We start from the raw sequence: 18,735 nt of genomic DNA on the forward strand, positions 1-18,735 counted from the left end.
ACATCAAGTGGGTCACAAGAGCTACTCTGAAACTTAAAATAAATAAATAAATTCAACGGTAACAGTCGTGTGTATTTGATTAAAATTTTATTTAAAACATAAAAAAATAGTCATAAAATATAACATATTTAAAGTAAAATGAAACTCATTTCAAATAAACTGAAATTTCTTATCATACATTAAAAAAGATTATTTATTCACTTATGATTTCACATCATTAATAAAACAATTTTATACTTAATTTATTTTAATAAAAAAATTAGAAACGTTCTATGTAGATATGAATCCGGTGAATATATTAAGTCATATGATCCAACATGTAAATTCTTATTTATTAATTTAAAATGGTTAAAAAATATTTTGAGATATATTTGTTAATGTAGATATTTATATATTAATAATAAATGTGATTAAATTACAATAGTACCATTACATTATAATATTTCTTAATATCATATATTTATAAATTATTTAATAAATTAGATAAGGTATTATATTATTATTATTGTTTTACTAATTATTATATATATATATATATATGACAAGTCATTTGTAAATATTATTTGATATTATTAGTTTTATTGTAAGATTTACAAGGTCCAAAAATAATATAAATATACATAGAATTTTATCAGAAAATACATGATCATTTATACTCTTTTATTGAAAAGATTGAAATATTCTTACTAACTTGAGTGTTAAAGAGTTTTTGTCTTACAGATGACTCTTCTTATGTGTCTTAACCCTTAGGAGTACATATCAGAGTTCTTTAATTCATTCTGATCTTGCCACTTGTTTGAAGAACTACATTTAGGATCTCGGTAAGAACATTTGGTGTCCACTATGGGGTCTTAGTAAAACTTTGTCCTGACCTCACTCTTCTATGGTCACCACCCATAGTCAAGCATAACTATCTCACGAAATGGAGTCCAACTCCATGGCAACCCTTCAAAATCAAATACAGACGCTAACATAGCAAAACAAGGAACAATGTAAATGTTACGAGTTTGAGCTTGAAGCCTTGTGCACTCAACAGCAGGTGGACCTCCAAGCATTGAGCCAGAAGTTGATTGGCCTAGAGAATGGAAAGTCCATTCCCGGTCCTCGAAAAAGGACCCCTCCACCAATAATACAAACACGACACTCGTCGGTCAGCAGGGAGTCCCTATAGTAAGGGCATCAAGGAAAAGGTCAAACCTTTGCATGTTAGGAAAACATTTAGGAAGGAGGTATGTATAACTCTCAGACAAAGCACAACCCACCATCTTAACAAGATTCCCAAGAGAGTCGTAACAAATTAGCTTGATGTAGATCTTGAAGAGAGATTGGAGAAGGTCAACCCAATGCAAAATTAGGGAGACTTGCGATTGAAGAACCTTGGGAGACCCCTAAGGTGACCCCCGAGGAAATTACTAGAGGAGGAGTGACAATTAAAGTTTTCGATAAAGAAACTCTCTTATTAGAAGAGACGGGAGAAGAACCTTTACTCATGGGGCTAATCTATTTCTCTAGCAAGGAACGATGACAATTATAGACAAATCAAAAGAAGAGGAAGAAGATATACATACAATAATGAGCAGACTCGAAGAGAATATAAGGAATGCAAACCTAAACGAGAAAGGAACAAGCGCTAAAGGTGCAAAGATGAACAAGAACGAAGAAAGAAAAAAGTGGTAAGGGCCAAAGAATATAAGTAATTTAAAATGACAAAATGCATCAAAAAGCATGTTTCGGACCAAAAATAATCACAACCCTTGGTGCTTCATCTTCTAAACTCAAACCACTTGGATGTGGTCACGTCAACCACTTCTAGATGCATTTAATGTGATAAGAGGCTTCGTAGAGCAATGCAATCATTACAACATTTGTGAAGAAACCCTTTATCAGTGTCATGTAGTTACCTATAAAGTTATCACTAGCTTGGTAAGTCGGTAGCACAAAACAAAGCCTACCTAAGTCAGCAGCACAAAACAAAGTATGCCTAAGCTGACAGCATAGAACAAAGCATTCCTATGCTGACAACACAAAACAAAGCTTGCCTAAGTCAACAACACAAAACAAAGCTTGTCTAAGTTGACAACACAAAAACAAAGACTACCTAAATCAACAGTATAAAGCAAAGTCTGCCTAAGTCGGCAACACAAAGCTTGATAAGCGACGTTAGGTCCTACCTAGGTCAACAATTCAAAAGCACATAACATAGCGTCCATGGTCAAAGACAACCACTTACAACTAAACTTAATTATTAGCCCACCTGCGAAACCTTAAAAGTTGACCACAACTTGGTCAAATCCCAAGACTGGGAGACTTATGTACATACCTAATTCAATAAATATGTTAAGTCATATGGTCTAACGGGGCTCATTCAATTTTGCTAACCTAAAGTAGTTAGAGAATATTCTAAAACATATTTGTTGATACAAATATTCATATATTAACTGTATATATATTATAATATTTCTTAATACCATATATTTTCATAATATTTAATAAATCATGTAAGATATCACATTATCATTATTATTTAACTAATTATCATAACTATCGTAATTTATTATATTTATTGATATTTGTTGACATTACTTATATTCTTTTGATATTACTAGTAGTATCATGAGTTATAGAATCCAAAAACTTTATAACTACACATAGTATTTCATTTATAAATACACACTTACTCATATTTATTTTCTTATATCTAAATTTCATTTATAAATACACATTTACTCATATTTATTTTCTCATATCTAAAAGATACAAAATCTTTTATTAACTTGAGTATCAGAAAATCATTTATAAATTCATTTCTTTTTGCATTATAATCCTTGAAAATATACATCAAAATTCTTTAGTTGATATCTTATTACACGTTCAAACAGAAATTCACCCATAATGTCTTAATATTAACATTAAATAATTTATAATTATTTATATTTTTAATTCAAACTTAATTATAATCCTGTACAAAATATTACTTTTTATTCTTAAACATTTTACAGTATGAAATAAAATATTTTTAGACAATACCACCTGTAGAAACAGCTCAAATTTTGTTTTTTTAAGGAAATTCTGCACCAAGTGATTGGATATGCCGAAGATTATTTACCAGACGGATGAACCTCGGTTTCTGTGTTGCCTTCCCTTTGCTACTTTCTCATTTATTACATTGAAAAAAACAAAGTATAAATGGTAATATAATTTAATAAGAATAATACCATATACGAAATTATTAAAACATAAATTTAGATTTCTATTGATTTTAGTGTTCTTTTTTCATTATGTTTTTAAAATATATTAACAAAATTTAATACATTAAAATTAATGTATTATAAAAAAATCTAGAATCGTAAAATATGATCTAGGAATTCTTTGACACTTCAAATTAAATAGAGTAAAATATACTTTAATGTACTCGATAAACTTGAAAACAAGAAGTTATTTCAAAAGGTATTTTTTTATAGTCTAGTAATATTCAGTAGTAATTTAAAACTGACCTTTTTTCTTATTTTTCTGAAAATAAATAAATAAGTATAGTAATTTATAGTCTTTCTTTCTAATTATGAAAAATGTCATTTTATTTTAAAATAAGTAAGTATTGAGCATTTTAAATTTTATTCATTATGGTTTATATATGTATTCCTACACTCTAAACTTAATTATGGAATTTAGTTATTTCACTCTTCTTAAGTAATCTAATATCACAAATATAATTTATATAATTAAAGGTATGTTATAAACTTAAACATAGATTTATTGTATTTAAAAATATTTGTTTACTACAAAACTTAATCGTATGAAACATTTTTCTTCTGATCATAAAATAAATATTTATTCTACGCAATACACGGTTAAAAACATTAATTTTTGTTTTTTGCCGTTTCATAAGGTCTACGGTTAGATTACTCCTAGTTCTAAAATAGTTTTAGTATATTTCTAAATATACATAATATACTATTAGAAGGTAGTGTAATTTAACACAATTAAAATTTTAGTTTAATGGTTATATACTGAAAGTGTAATATAGGTTATATTGTTTATAAATTATAAATTGTTAATATATCTTTTAAAGTAGTTAATATAAAAGTCAATAATATATATTCTTAATATGTATAAAAGTTTTCCTTAAAAATATTCAACCCCTTGCTTTTATAACTTTTAAAACAAAAAAAAGTTAAATATATTATTATCTTATATCAATTATTCAGTTAAATTAAGATCAACTTGAAATTATTTTAATTATTAATTTATTTATTATTTTATAATATCATGTATTTTATAAGATTTGACTTGATAAGTTTAACAATATATAAAATGTTATTAACATATGATATTAATATTGTTAGTGTTGAAGGAACTCAGAAGTAAATATAAAATAGAGAAGTGAGTTATATAAAGAACATGAAATGAGTGAAGAGAAATGTATCCAAAGATATAAGATCGAAAAAGGAAGTAAAAAACAAGTGTTATCAAAACATTAATAATTGAGATTTACGTCAAAAGAAAACTCACTAATTTTAAAGTATTTTTAACTCTAAATCATAATACAAGTGAATTGTTGTTCATTAAATTCATCTTAGACTTAAATATTTAAACACTTAATTCATATAAGAAAACATAATCTTGTTATCTTGCTTACCTATATCGAGTTAATTTAATTTATTAATTAATATCGAAAATAATTTCGGGTCTTGAGAAAAATTCGATGATAAAATTAAATAAAAATAAAAATATAATGTCATAACTTATATAAAAGGAAATTAGATATCTTATTTAGAATTTGTAGAAGGTAAGAAATAAAAAGAGGTTTAGTAATATGAAAAAGAGAGAAAATTGATAAAAGTGAGAAAGTTGAAAGAATGGAACAGAAGTAGAAAGAGAAACAGTGAAAAATATTATTTGTTTATTTATGTAATTTGTTGTACTTGTTAGTGTTAGTGGAGGTAAAGTTAGGGTTGTCAGAACGCAAAAATGCGCTTAGGTTTTCGTGAAGGCAACGGCTCCTCAAAACGCGCTTCTCTCTTCTTTTCTATTTTAAGTTCGGAAAATATATTCATCTCCAAATCAAATGTGAATTACTTTTACACCATTATCTAATTATACCTATTATACCTTCATCACTTTATTAATTTTCATAACGAAACAGTTACATGCAACTAGGACAAAATGTTATTTTTTTTTATATTCAAAATAAGATAGAAACAGTTTAAATTATTTTTTAATCATAAGTGATATATATCACATTTATTGACTTTTCCAATATCAAACTTCATATTCCTATAATTTTTTTAAGTAGGATTCATATCTTTAAGATTAATAATTTAAAATTAAAATAATATAAATGTATTATATATATAGAGAGAGAGAGTATGATGATACCGATCAAATTTTATAAGTTGAATTTTCAGATTGGAAGAAACATCCATCAAGTTAAGTTAAACACGTTAATAATTATATTTAACAAAATTCATATGTGAAAACTAATTTTAATTAGAAACTAATGAAGAAATTTATAAATACGATAAAAAAGATTGTAGGAACTTTTGTAAGGTATTTATTATAATATTAATTGTTGAATTGATCAAATGCAAATTAACTTAAGCATTGAAGTATCTTTAAGAGGTGCACCTCATTAGTCGGAGTATCTGAACAACTAGGAAGGAAGCTTTGGAGTGAGGAAGACAATTTGAAGTGAACACTTAATCCCATACACTCAAAACATTTTAGTGCCCACTCTCGAGCATAGCAAAATCTTTTAAGCTTACCGATCACATCGCACAGATCCACAAGTGATGCCCCTTCAACTTGACGTACGATACAAATGCAATTTTATTGATCCAAGTGGGAAAGTCATCTCTGAGGAGACGAATTCAAGACTTGGATGTCAATGTCGGACATCTTAGAACCGAACTCAACATTGCAACTAAGTAAAGGGAGCATACAACCATCCAGAACGAAGTTTGTAAGAGGATCGTCACGCGAAGGTTCAACACTTAAGTAAAGTCGAGGAGTTTCATCGAGGGAGACTTGGTATTGAGAAACATAAATAACACAAGGAAAAAGTCTTAACACCGAAAGCTTGTGTCAAACTAGGAGGGACCGTTCAAGATAATTGAAGACATGAAGAACGACTCCTATCAACTCCAATACCTGAGTGGCAAGGCTATTCCAAATACCTGGAATGCCACATACCTCAAATTTTATTTTAGTTGATTTAAATGTAACTACTGAGTAACATGTTAATTAATAAAAACAAGTAATTTCAAGTCATGACTGTGACTCTTTCTTCTTGCTTGACGACTATCGATCAGTTAAGGAAGAGTTCATCCAACGAACTCCTACCAAACCAATTACACAATCAGTTAAGGAAGAGTTCACCCCATTGAACCTTGTCGCACCTTTTTGCCCATTAATTGAGGAATAGTTATACTCGAACCCTTACTGATGGAGCACTCATAAACGGTTAAGGAAAAGTTTTAATCAAACCTCTAGCATCTAACAAACAATTGGTTAAGAAAGAGTTATGAAAAGAACCCTTACCGACCATTCATTAAAAATTGTTTAAGTTCGTCTAATCAACTTACAACAAAGCGCATAATAACAATTAAGGACGAGTTCACCAAAGTGATCACTTATCGTTTCATCATCCAAGTAGCCTATAAATCACTTAAAAAGATTTACAAATCAATGTTAATGTGAAATGTTTGGTTAAGGACAAGTTCCTAAAGAATCCCTACCGAACATTTATTGGCAAATTGCATTATGATAAAATGCTAAGTTACAATAGACCAATTAAAAGTAAATCCAATATGCATAAATGAACACAATTGTGGAGAAGAAGACCATTAGTATTAATTCAATCCAAAAGGGATAAATACAATGTAGAAAGGTCGATCTGTTAGCGATCAACTTACAAAAAAACTATTTTTAACAATTGCATAAGATCGACCTTAAAAAAATAACAAAAAATACAATATCAACACTCTAGAGGATCGGGGATGTCTTCGACAACCTCTATTCGATCAGTGGGGTTAAGAAGGACTTTATCTTCAATCGCGTCCTCTTTGAAATCTTTGGCGACCTCCTCGTCTGATATATCCCAAACATTCATCAGTTAGATGTTGTAGAGGGCCTTCTAAATGTTGAACTGACCCTCATGAACAAGGATACCATAAAAGAAGGTCGCTTGATCCAAGACCTTCTAGAAGGCGACCTTATGTTGGATCATCACTTGCACATCAGTTTTCTCCAAATCACTAGCTAAGAACTTGCACTTTTTGTCCACGTCCCCCAACTCTTTCTGACCAACCTGAAGTGCGAGGCAAATTTCGTCATGCTGATTCTTGGTAGACAAACTCTTCTCCTTTTTCACTAAGGTAGCAACCTTGGCGACATAGTTGTTCATTTTTTGTCTGCACAGTTCATGGGCAGACTTTAGTCATCTGCCTTGGTCGTTAGAACCTCATTTGCATGGAAGGCCGTAGCAAGACTTTTTTGAGCATTTGCCATATGTTTCTCCAACTGTGCCACCTCTGACTAGTCGAGTCTAGGAAAAACCCTTTGATACAAGACAACCACTCGAAGACTAAATTCCTTCACTGTGACCAACACCTTGGCCTCATACAAACCCTTAAAAAGATCTTTCTCCTCAGGGTTCAGATGAAACAAGACTTTGTCTCCAATCTTGAAGCTTGTGTCAATGACCAACCCATGAACTTTCTTTTTAGAAAAGATATTCATTTTGAATACAAAAAAATACTATTAGCTCCTAATTTACGACAAGTCTAAGTGCTTTTAATTTGTCAAATAACTATACATAAACATTTTAATCATACTAACATAGACTTTGTAAGAGGTTTCAATGAACGTGGTTGTTTGCTTATACCAGAAAATCCTTGCTTGAGTAAATATATTTAATTTTCCTTGACTGGTTAAACATATTTTTAAAGTATATGAGATAGTCATTTTATTTTTTTTGAAAAAAAATTCATCTGGATCTGAATAAAAGCAAATAAGATATCTCAATTTGAAAGTTTAAAATAATGAGTTTATGAATTTTTTTATTATATGTTGTTTATTTTTTTTTTCTTTTTTAATGTATGACTTAAATTTATACTTAAATTCTTTCAATTATTTATTTTTCTTTAATATATATATATATATATAAATTATAAAAACACTTTAGTGTGAATTTTATTAGAATAAATTCAACATTCTTATATTTTGACTAGACTTCATGTTTTTTCTGTCGTGTTTTTTAGACTTTATCACTGTTTTCATTTATTAAATGTTATAAATTTTTTTTATAAGAAATTGATAAAATTAATAAATAAATTATAATCAATCATTATATTAATCTATATATTATATATTTTATTTAATAACACAAGTATGACATAAAAATATTAATTTGAAAATACAATAGAATTACAACACTATTTAATAAAATATATAATTTTATATGTAAATATCAATAATATTGTTTATAAAAGTTAATTAAAGTATTATAGTAAGTTTCAAATTACCTTAATCTCAACTTAACTCACTTAAAAAAAAGAAGAGAATTTTGAATGTTAAAGATTTTTTTTTACTTCTCTTGGAATTCATGAAAAGAAATTTTCTTAAGAATAGACTAATTCATAAATTATAAGTCCAGTTGACAATTATAAGATGAGCATGACAGCATCCATTTTTAATGTAAGATAAAATGGTTGTCTAATATATGTCTGGTTAGAAAGTTTTAAACAAACAGTGTATTAAGGTGCGAAGTAAAAATATGAACTGATAGTAGATGATTGATGATTTTCTAATAGAGGTTTGTTAGAAAGTTGTAAACGAACAATGTGTCAAGGTGTGAAGGAAAAATATAAAAGTGTAAGTAGATGATATAGTGCTTAATAATTAATGTTTCTTTAATTTGGAGGGACAAAAATTGTAGGAATAGCGTCTAGAAAAACTAGTCAAAAGAACACACTAGATGAGAATTTTTTTAACTTTTGATGTTTGTCTTTTCTTTTTTGACTTTTGATGTTTGTTTGCCCTTTCTTCCTTGGGAGTTATTTTTTTCAAGGAAAATGATATTTTAATACCATTTTTTGACACCATTGACACTGTACACGTGTCAAAATGTGGTTGGATGATTTCAAATTAAAAAAATAAACTTTGGTTTTTCTCTTCCAAATATACTCCTGTCTCAACTTTTATAATTTGAGATTATCCAATAACATTTTGACATGTATGCAGTGTCAAAATAGTGTCAAAAAATGGTGTTAAAATATCATTTTCCTTTTTTCAAAGTCATAGTTATTGCCTTAAGTGGTAACAATAGGTCTCAAAATGAAGGCCTTGCTAAAAAACAACTACTTTGAGTTCAGAGCAAGATACACGACAAGGCCAAGAAATAACCTCAATTTGGGACTTAACTTACAAATAGGTTAATCGCTTCATGTTTATACTAAATATTATATGTAAGGAAAGACATTGCACAAATAGTATTAGTTTTTGTTGCTAATTTTATGTTTGGCAGTCAATGAATAGTTAAACTCTATTTACATTGATCTCTATATGTAATAACAAGGATTGCAGTCACTTGTTGTATTTACTGTTATAATGTTAGGACTCTAATAACTAGCTATGGTGAGTGCGGGAAGAAAACATAAAGGAAATAAAAAAAAAAAAAGGTGAGAAACTAAACAAAATATACAAGCTTTGATTTGATGCAGAAATTAATAATCGTAGAAACTATGCCTTTGAGGTATGAAGTCTTCGTATTCCGGTCTTGGACTTGTGTAGGAGTAACCCTTCCTAAACCTGTTGTTTCTGCTTCTTACTTCCACATCCACAGAAAACACAGCACAAACAGGTCTGTGGTCAGAAAATCTTGACTCTCCTCGAATATATGATAATTGATCAATGCCATTGCCACGCCATAATATTCTGTCACACCTGCAATTCAACACAACATTGTCAACATTTTGGTTTATCTCAATTCAGTAACATGTTATAAGATGCAGCAATACCATGCAGGTGTTCGACGTTTTTTCTTTGATTTCACAGTTTCACCAGCGTATGAGTCTGAATTCTGTGAGTACTTGTAAGTGGGAGCAAAAACAATCCTCCCCTCTTTGAAACCGTTAAAAACCCTTCCTGCGTCTCTTTCCATGTTTAACTGTAAAAAATGTTTATGCATCACTTTTTTCTTAGTATATATGAGACTGTGTTGATAGACTATGAATGGATGTACACACACCTGATCTTTCTCTAACAAAGTGTCCCAGTCGTTATCCTCCAATAGAACCCTTGTTTCTTCGTAACTCAAAGCCACCCGATAATTCAAATCTCCAAGCCATATTATTCGACTGCAAAAAAGATTAGACTTTTACAATGACATCTGCAAATTATGTGTTGTATAAAGATTATATCTATATCAACTCATAAGTGAAATATAACTCACTCATGGTCAACAATTCTCTCTGGCGCACGACGACACGGATTCTTGCAAATCCTAGGGAATTGGGTGCTTTTGAGGATCTCGGCTACATCAGAATTTCTCTTCAACTCGTCGCCGTCTTTCTCCCCAGAAGCCAAGTGACTACAGACGAAACAAAAACTTGTTTGATGTAATGACATGCTCATTGATATACACCCCTGCAATCAATTATTCATTCCATGTGCATCATTAGTCTTCATAGCAGTACATTACCAAAATAACATGAATATTCATCACTGGCTATGTAACATGTTTTATATATTTACTAGGACCCATTTGGAAGTACTTATTTACAACATATGAAAAATTATGCAGAAATACTTGAATTATAAGTTCAATACCTTGTTACCTAAGCAACCCATGATCCCTCTCCCAACAGAATCCACTCTAAGATGTCCAATGTGAGGCACTAATTCCTTCTTAGTCCATATGGTGAGAAAAATCCCAACCATTTGTTTACTTGATATAAGGGAGTATCTGCATGTGCTAGGAGAAGAAGGTAGTTCTGTGATTGAAAGCAACTCTTCCACGGTTTCATCACCATGAAGCTCAGAGTCTAACTTATTCATAGGGTCACTATACTTTCTCGCCCTTCGTCTCTCCCTGGATGGAGAATCCACCGGACAATTGCAAGCCTTAAGGAGGCTGCTACCCTCTGCCCTGAAGTTTTTACTGATAACTTTAAGAGAAGGCTTCTGAAAGAAATTCAAACTTGCCGGGGACTTTGAATCCTTTGAACTACTATTGCTTTTCGACCCAGTTCCCGAGTCTGAAGAATCACTGTATTCATTTCTTGGTCTGTTTAGTGCTTGACTTATCAAGGCCAACCACCTTGCTGCAGGTTCGTTGTCTTCTATCACTAGAACATTCCCAGCACTCAAAGGAACAATTTCCTGGAAACTGAACATATAAAGTATTTCATCTAACTTCAATTTCTATTAATTTCAAAACAAAACACCAGAAAGAAGGAAACTTTATTTCTTAGTACAATAACATATTTGTTGGTCTGGATTTACTTCTAAATAGCTCGAGTAGCTTCTTAACAATAACTAATATCTTCTTTATTACAAAAACTAGAAAAGCAACAAGGAAGCGAATCACTACTACTAATACAATTAGTGTTGCTGAAAAACGACAGTACAACTATTAGAATTTAGTTCATAAATAACCATATATTTCGTACCCCAAGACGTATATATCTGCGGAGCCTTCTACTAAGAAGAAATCTTGAAGGTTGAGATCAAAATTTGGTGACTTTCCTCCCACATTCCACGTTGCAACGAAGATTCTGCAAATCACGTGACCAAAATGGCATAACATGAAAATGGCAACAAAAGAAATTGTGAATGAAGCCTTGAATCGAAAATGAATTCCCACATACCTGAAAGTCTGCAGTTCAGTTTCTGGAGCCATCACAGGGCGTTCAAAAGTGGACAAATTTAGGCCTTCGATTCCAGGGCTAGTCTCCCTTTCTGTGAGTTGATAAGAAATTAAAACAATGGTTTATTTCTTTTTATGTTATCATTCTCTGACAAATCTATAATTGCATGACGTTTACATTGCAAGAGTGAAGAATTTATGGTGCAGATCAAACAAGAAAAATTCCCCAGATTAGAAAACATCTTACCAATAACCAAAATTTCATTGCTGTTAGGTAAGCTACCAAAATAATACAAGATTACACGAAGAAGATTTCTTACTGTTTGATAGGTACTTTGATTTTTACAAGTTGGATTCAGAATCTAGAGTTGACCTACAATTTTTTCAATTCATACTAAAGCCCCAATTTTGGGTATATTTAGATTTATTCAACATTATAAATTATTCTTGGACATATTTATTAAAGATACAAGAATAATTCTGAAATAACTTTACAAGTTGAAATTGATTTCTAAAGCTCATGTTTTTGTAATTAAAGAAATAAAGAAATTATGTTGTTTTCGAGAATGTAAAAATTATGTGTTTGTTGGGGGCAATGCATAAACTAGTACCTGAGAAACTTTTTCTCATGATGGGGGCAGCTTCCAAAAATGCTTTTTTTCTTGTCTCAATCTTCTCCAAATCTTTCCATGCAAATAAAATTAATCAAAGTGAAACCATAAAACATGGAAATTTAGATTTTCTATGGAAAGAAAGTAGAAAAGAAAGCATGCAATGAATACCAAGAGTAGTAGTAGCTCCATCATCTTCTTCCGTGCCTGGTTTGATTGCTTCTTCGTCTGAGCTTCTCCCATTTCGCTTTGATCCGAAAATCTTCGGAAGGATAGACTTCATCCAAACAAGAAAAAGGGTCAAGAAAAAATGCACCATATATACCCTTATACTGAAAAACAAGAAAAACGTAATGCATGGAATAAATGAACTATAACATAAAAAGAAACACCTTCTTTTTCTTGTCATTCTTGGCACTGGTATCTGGCAAATTTGATGCAGTGGTTGTGTTGACAGGGCTGGTGGCAGAAGCTTCATTAGCTTTGGTCATTTCAAAGTTAGCATTTGATTTAGAACGTGCACCCGTAGACGAAGACATTCATTCATTCGTATTAGCAACATGCCCTTAATATGATCTTTATTTCATCACATCCAGAAGTAGAAACATTGAGAAAGCAATAAGAACGTGTGCATGAACAAAGTTTGTTTTTGTCTCTTCCTTTTGAAATCTTGGTTTCATTAAGTGCGATTATTGAATATGTTTTGTATGTTGTACATTTTTTTTTGTTGTCAAAAGGATGAGATTTTGGCGGCGGATCTTTCGGGGCACTTAAGGTTGAGGGAGATAGAGGAGCAAAACGAGGCAGGAAACGGTTGAGTAACAGTTAACAAAATAAGCCAAAAATTACACACTTTTGGATTTATTAGCTGGGTGCCTTACCATACCGTCATCCCTATGTTGTAGATATCTGTTGGCAATAGTCAAGGGAAAAACACAAAGTGAATAATATTTCTATATATATATATATATATAATATTGTTTTATAAACAAGTTTTGCTGAATAATTTATAATTTTTAAAAATTATGCAATTAAAAACTATAATGTATACAGAAGAGTGAAGTTGGAATAGATAACATTGTAGGAAATGACTTTCATTTTCATGGAAATTCAACACACTCATCATTCTTTATGTAAGAAGAAGAAAAAAACAGTGGGGAATTAATATTCTAGGAGAGCATGATATTCCCAAAAAATTATTATTTTTTTCGTTTAGATACCTTAAAATTACCCCTACCATTTTTAATTTACTCTTTTCTAAAAAATAAAACCTTATGCTATTTTTTTAATTCAAGTGTTTCACCAAATACCATGCAACGATGAATAATCTTCTTTGTTATAATAGATTATAATATATGATATGATATGATATAAAATGATGGTTTACAGAATTATTTACCTATATTATAAAAGAAAGTTACTACATAACAACTAATTTAAGATAAAAATTAATTAGTTATATTGACTAAATTAAATACTAATTTATAAACTAAAAATTATTAGTATTTCTAATACGTCTTAATTATTAAAAAATATTTTTTTTTACTGATTTTAAAATATAGCGGTTTCAAATTAGAACAGTTTTTTTCTTGAGTTTCTTTTTTTTTATAAATATTTTTGGTACTTTCATACACGGCATCCAATAAAATAACAGCATATGAAGAATCGTTTTGAAAAAAAATATTTCAATTCATTTATATTTAAATTTCACAATATTCATTCTACAAAACAAATTCAAAATAATCCTGGAGAGTTCAAACGTATTTAAAATTTGAAACAAATAAAAAATAAAAGTGAAATGCTAATCAAATAAATTCTACCTCACTCGTTGGTGGTTGAGTTTTGACTGGTTTTAAAGTACAGTGGTTTCAAATTAGAAATTAGAACGGTTTTTTCATGATTTTATCTTTCTAAATATTTTTGGTCCTTCCATGTCATCTTATAAAACAACAGCATATGAAGAATCGTTTTGCAAAAATATTTCAATTCATTTATATTGTTCTCATTCCTTTGCTGCTAATTCATTTCCTATATGTTAGTTATCATGGCAGCTATACCTATAAGTTCGCTCCCTTGTAGACAAACTATTTCTAGAGTTACATTACCATTTACTAATCCTGTTTTCTGTCTAACCAAAATTGTGCAGGGGCTACTCCCATTGCTACAATACGGATGATTTTCAGGGCATGTTTTGCCATGCAGTTCACAGATTTGAAACTGTCACCGATTGGTCAATTCTTTCCAATAACTTTCAGTGTAGAGAGCATGCACCCCGAAAGCCATCCACCAAAATGATTATCAACAATTATACCTGCAGATATTTACATGAGTATACTCAGTGATCAACGTTCAATTTATCAATCAAGCTTATAAGGGGATTCAATATATAGACTAATTGTGCATATAAAAGTATAAATTGCCATCGACTATCGTGGCATACCATTTTGATTCATAAAAGTACGATCAAGGAGACATTTCATCTAACTGTTGTCTGTAGACAGCTAAACTCTGTACATACAAATGACAGCATACAACATGGTTAATATCAGATAGGTTGATGAAAAAAAAATCTCAAAGTAGTTAAAGACAGACAGTAAACAGAAGCAGCAAAATTTAAGACAAACTGTAAAACATGACATTGCCTACAGCATCTTAAAAATTTGGGATATGCAATCAAGACATCACATAAGGCATTAGACTAATCTAGGTTGAGCTGGGTGTGATCGCCACGAACAATAAAACTCTTCACCCATGATTTAATTCAGCTGCATTCTAAGGAACTCAAACTCAGTTAACACTCCTCTACTTGAGCTAGACCCATCCACTAGCTAATCTAGGTGATTGGTGGTAATGGTAAAGATTATTCTTTTCCATGTGTGAGAATTCAATTATTTAAATATAATTTCACATTGTTAAGATGCAAATTTCAAGCTTCCTTTCAAAAATCACAAATGAAAAAACTTATCAAGGATGGATGGAATGAGAAGTGAAAGGTCGTTTTTTCAATTTTATATGTAAACTTGTCTTTTGTTTTTGTATATTAAGAAGAAATATTGCAGTCGTAACCCATTAATGTAAATATACAATTATGCATGCCAAGTTTGTTACTTTTATCCCTCCACAGATGTTTGCTAGATCCATCCCTGTTTGTTGTGTTGTGGCGTTGATTTTTCACTTGAACTCGTGCGTGGAGATCATTTCCACTTCTCAAACAAAAAACAACCATAAAATGGTGTGACTCGATACTTGTGATGAGTCTTGATAAGGTTCTATATAAACAAACAATCAAAACGCAAGTCCCTAGGTAGTAAAGGGAGATGGGAGGCCTTGTGGAGGATCGAACCTCCGATTTTATCATATAACATCCAAATCTCAAAGGTTTGGTCATTGGCAAAACTATGCGCTCATTGGCAGATGTTTTGCATTAGCATATAACTTGGTTCCAATAACTACAGGGGGAAATAGAGCACCAGAAAAACTACAAAATTTTATCTATTACAAGTGACGATTAGCCAACAGGAAAAAGAAAAATATCCAAAAGCTGCAACACAATCATATGTCACGATTTGAAGCAGATGGTGATTTCACGTTTCCTAAATACTACCAACCCTCACATAGCAATGATCCCTCGTTAATTTGAGTAGCATTCACTCTTAATTTCATCGCACCAATAACACCAGGTAAATAAATACCAGCAAAAGAATCATACCTGAGTGTACGCATAAACACCAGCTTCTGTAGACCCCACAGGACTTCCTCTACTCATATACTTCCCCTCTGTATATATGTAAAGCAACGGTACGCCAGTTGATAATTCTAAAGTAGTGACCTGTTTGTCCACAGACAAGTAAAGTTCAATCACATTTCTGTTTTATTAGATACCAAAGAAAATTTTACGTAAATGAGATGGACGCATTAATAAAAACTGCAGGATGCTACCTCTTGGGAGGTTAATCTGTCAAGATACATTATAATGGACCTCAATGAGTTTCCATGAGCAGCAACCATAACGTGCTTTCCTGATTTTAATTGGGGTTCAATCTACACCACATTGTTTTCAGAATCATCTCTCGGAGCAATTTAAAATGTTTCAATCCCCAGCAAGATAACAATGTCATACAAATCTAATATTAAACTTTGACATTAAAGAATAAGGAAATCAGCACCCTTACAAAATCTTTAAAATATGAAACAGCTCTCTTTGAACACATTTCCAGGCTCTCGCCCTTCGGAGGAGGAATGTCAAAACTCCTACGCCATTCATGCACTTTCTCCTTCCCATATCTTTCTGCAGTCTCCTGTTTATTAAGACCTTGTAACTCCCCATACCTGAAGAAATAGAATAAAGAAGAATGATCTCTCCTTCTAAAATTCATTGAACATATTCTATGAACAGGAAACAAAGGCAGGGATTCATAGCTGCACACATTCTTTCATTCAACTCCCAAGCAGTAATAACTGGAATAGATTGCTTGGTGGTTTTTTCGCTGTAAACTCGAGTCCAAGTTGTTGCCTCTTCATTCTCATTATGGATGATAATAGGAATCTAAACAACAAAGATGGGGTTAAAAAATCCTGGTTCTAAAAATATTTTACAGGCATACAAAATACGGGTATTTACTGGCATAAGTGGCGTCACTACCTTCTTTTGGAGGTGCTGAGTCATTGCAAGCATAGCCGTCATCTGCGCTCGAATCAGTGCAGAAGTGAAAATCATATCAACCGGTATAAAGCTAATCCTCTTACCAGCTTCAATCGCTTCCTCTACACCTCTCTGGGTCAACGGCACATCGCAACATCCGGTGAACAAGTTCTTCTCATTCCACAAAGACTCCCCATGACGAATCAATATCAAAGAACTCTCAGCTATAAAACAATCAATGCCATAACACCCACCACTAAGAAAATATAGCACAGCACCACGACCTTCGGTCTTATTCAGTAATAAAAGAAAAACACAGTTTACATTTTTCATATCAAGAATCACATATATGTGGTAATATCAAAGTTCGTTGAGTAGAAATGAATAAAGTAACCAAGAAAAACAACTTCTTACTTGATGAGTCGTGGGAAATGGAAAGTGGTGCATGAACGTGACGCAATGTATTGCAGCGAGTGTTGCACGCGAATCGCATTGAGTAAAACCTTCCGAAGTTTCGAGAAGATCGAGGCGCCGACGCATCAATGCCAGAACCGTGAAGTCCCGTAGGTTGGCATTTGAAAGTAGCAGCCATCATTCTGAAAGAAGAGAAAACCTATTGATATTTCCACACCGTGAAGAACGATCGTAGAAAGGAAGGAATACTAACAAGAATGACAAGGAAACCAAATGCAGAATAAAAAGATACCGACAACTTGACAAGGGTGGAGTGAACAAAATTTTACAAGTGCGGTTTGCAGAAGGAAGAAGACAAGAAATTGATAGTGTGACAGTGAGATTTGAGAATGACCCCAAAACAGAATATAAGAGCGAGGGTTGCGGGGAAAGACTACGACGCCGTTTCGTGTTGACAATGAGCGACCAATCCCCACTTTTTCCCTTTTAACCAACTACTTTATTGATAAATAAGAATATATTTAGTGATAATTTTTTTTTTATAAAAATTCTACCGGAAGCATCTTCTAATAATTTATTTAGAAAAGTTAATAGCATAATTTTAGCAATATTTTTTATGTATGGTTTATTATCATGTAAAAATTTGTGAATATCAAATTTTATTTATTGAGTTATTTCTATAACTTTTAACTGATAGTATAAACAATAAGAAATATATTTAAATAATATCTTTTTATTTTTTAAGAAATTAAATAATTAAAAATTTAGAAAAAAAAATGGTTAGAAACTGTCACTAAAATCTCCTCTCACTTTTTTCTTCATGGATGTAAAGGTGGAATATAGTCTGCATAGACTATATTTGAATTATGAGTTAATTAAAAATGGTTTTTGGGCTGATGGCCCGATAGCATATAGTAGATATTTGGGGCTTTTCTTCTCTCAGCACTCTACGTTTTCCTTCTTACACCCCTAAGCTTTATTGTGATGCTTTATATATATATATATATATATATATATATATATATATATATATATATATATATATATATATATATATATATATATATCCTGGTATCACTAATAATACTTAGTGTCTCAACTTAAAAAATAAAATAATGTGTTTTTGAGGAAGAAACAAAACTCTATGAATCTATGTGTTAGTCTCTCAACACCAAAAAATCCTTGTAACTGAAGAGAAGTTT

General features: G+C 31.1%; 2 protein-coding genes across 2 annotated transcripts; both read right to left on the bottom strand.

The window, feature by feature from the left end:
- Positions 1-9,492: 9,492 nt before the first annotated feature.
- Positions 9,493-13,121, bottom strand: LOC106766446 (type I inositol polyphosphate 5-phosphatase 5). The gene is made up of 10 exons (XM_014651175.2): positions 12,870-13,121; positions 12,649-12,754; positions 12,478-12,549; positions 11,868-11,958; positions 11,670-11,774; positions 10,828-11,386; positions 10,451-10,644; positions 10,247-10,355; positions 10,017-10,165; positions 9,493-9,942 (listed from the first exon to the last, which is right to left on the bottom strand). Exons 1-10 carry the CDS (start codon positions 13,014-13,016, stop codon positions 9,723-9,725), a joined length of 1,752 nt encoding a protein of 583 aa, XP_014506661.1. The 5' UTR covers positions 13,017-13,121; the 3' UTR covers positions 9,493-9,722.
- A 1,240-nt stretch (positions 13,122-14,361) lies between these two features.
- LOC106767873 (2,3-bisphosphoglycerate-dependent phosphoglycerate mutase) lies at positions 14,362-18,019 on the bottom strand. The gene is made up of 9 exons (XM_014652829.2): positions 17,826-18,019; positions 17,534-17,715; positions 17,120-17,343; positions 16,905-17,023; positions 16,650-16,806; positions 16,417-16,518; positions 16,187-16,306; positions 14,918-14,985; positions 14,362-14,788 (listed from the first exon to the last, which is right to left on the bottom strand). The coding sequence occupies exons 2-8, from the start codon at positions 17,712-17,714 to the stop codon at positions 14,941-14,943; spliced, it is 948 nt and encodes a 315-aa protein (XP_014508315.1). The 5' UTR covers position 17,715; positions 17,826-18,019; the 3' UTR covers positions 14,362-14,788; positions 14,918-14,940.
- Between the last annotated feature and the right edge of the window lie 716 nt (positions 18,020-18,735).

Source organism: Vigna radiata, chromosome 7, assembly GCF_000741045.1.
Source record: "Vigna radiata var. radiata cultivar VC1973A chromosome 7, Vradiata_ver6, whole genome shotgun sequence".
NCBI lineage: Eukaryota > Viridiplantae > Streptophyta > Magnoliopsida > Fabales > Fabaceae > Vigna > Vigna radiata.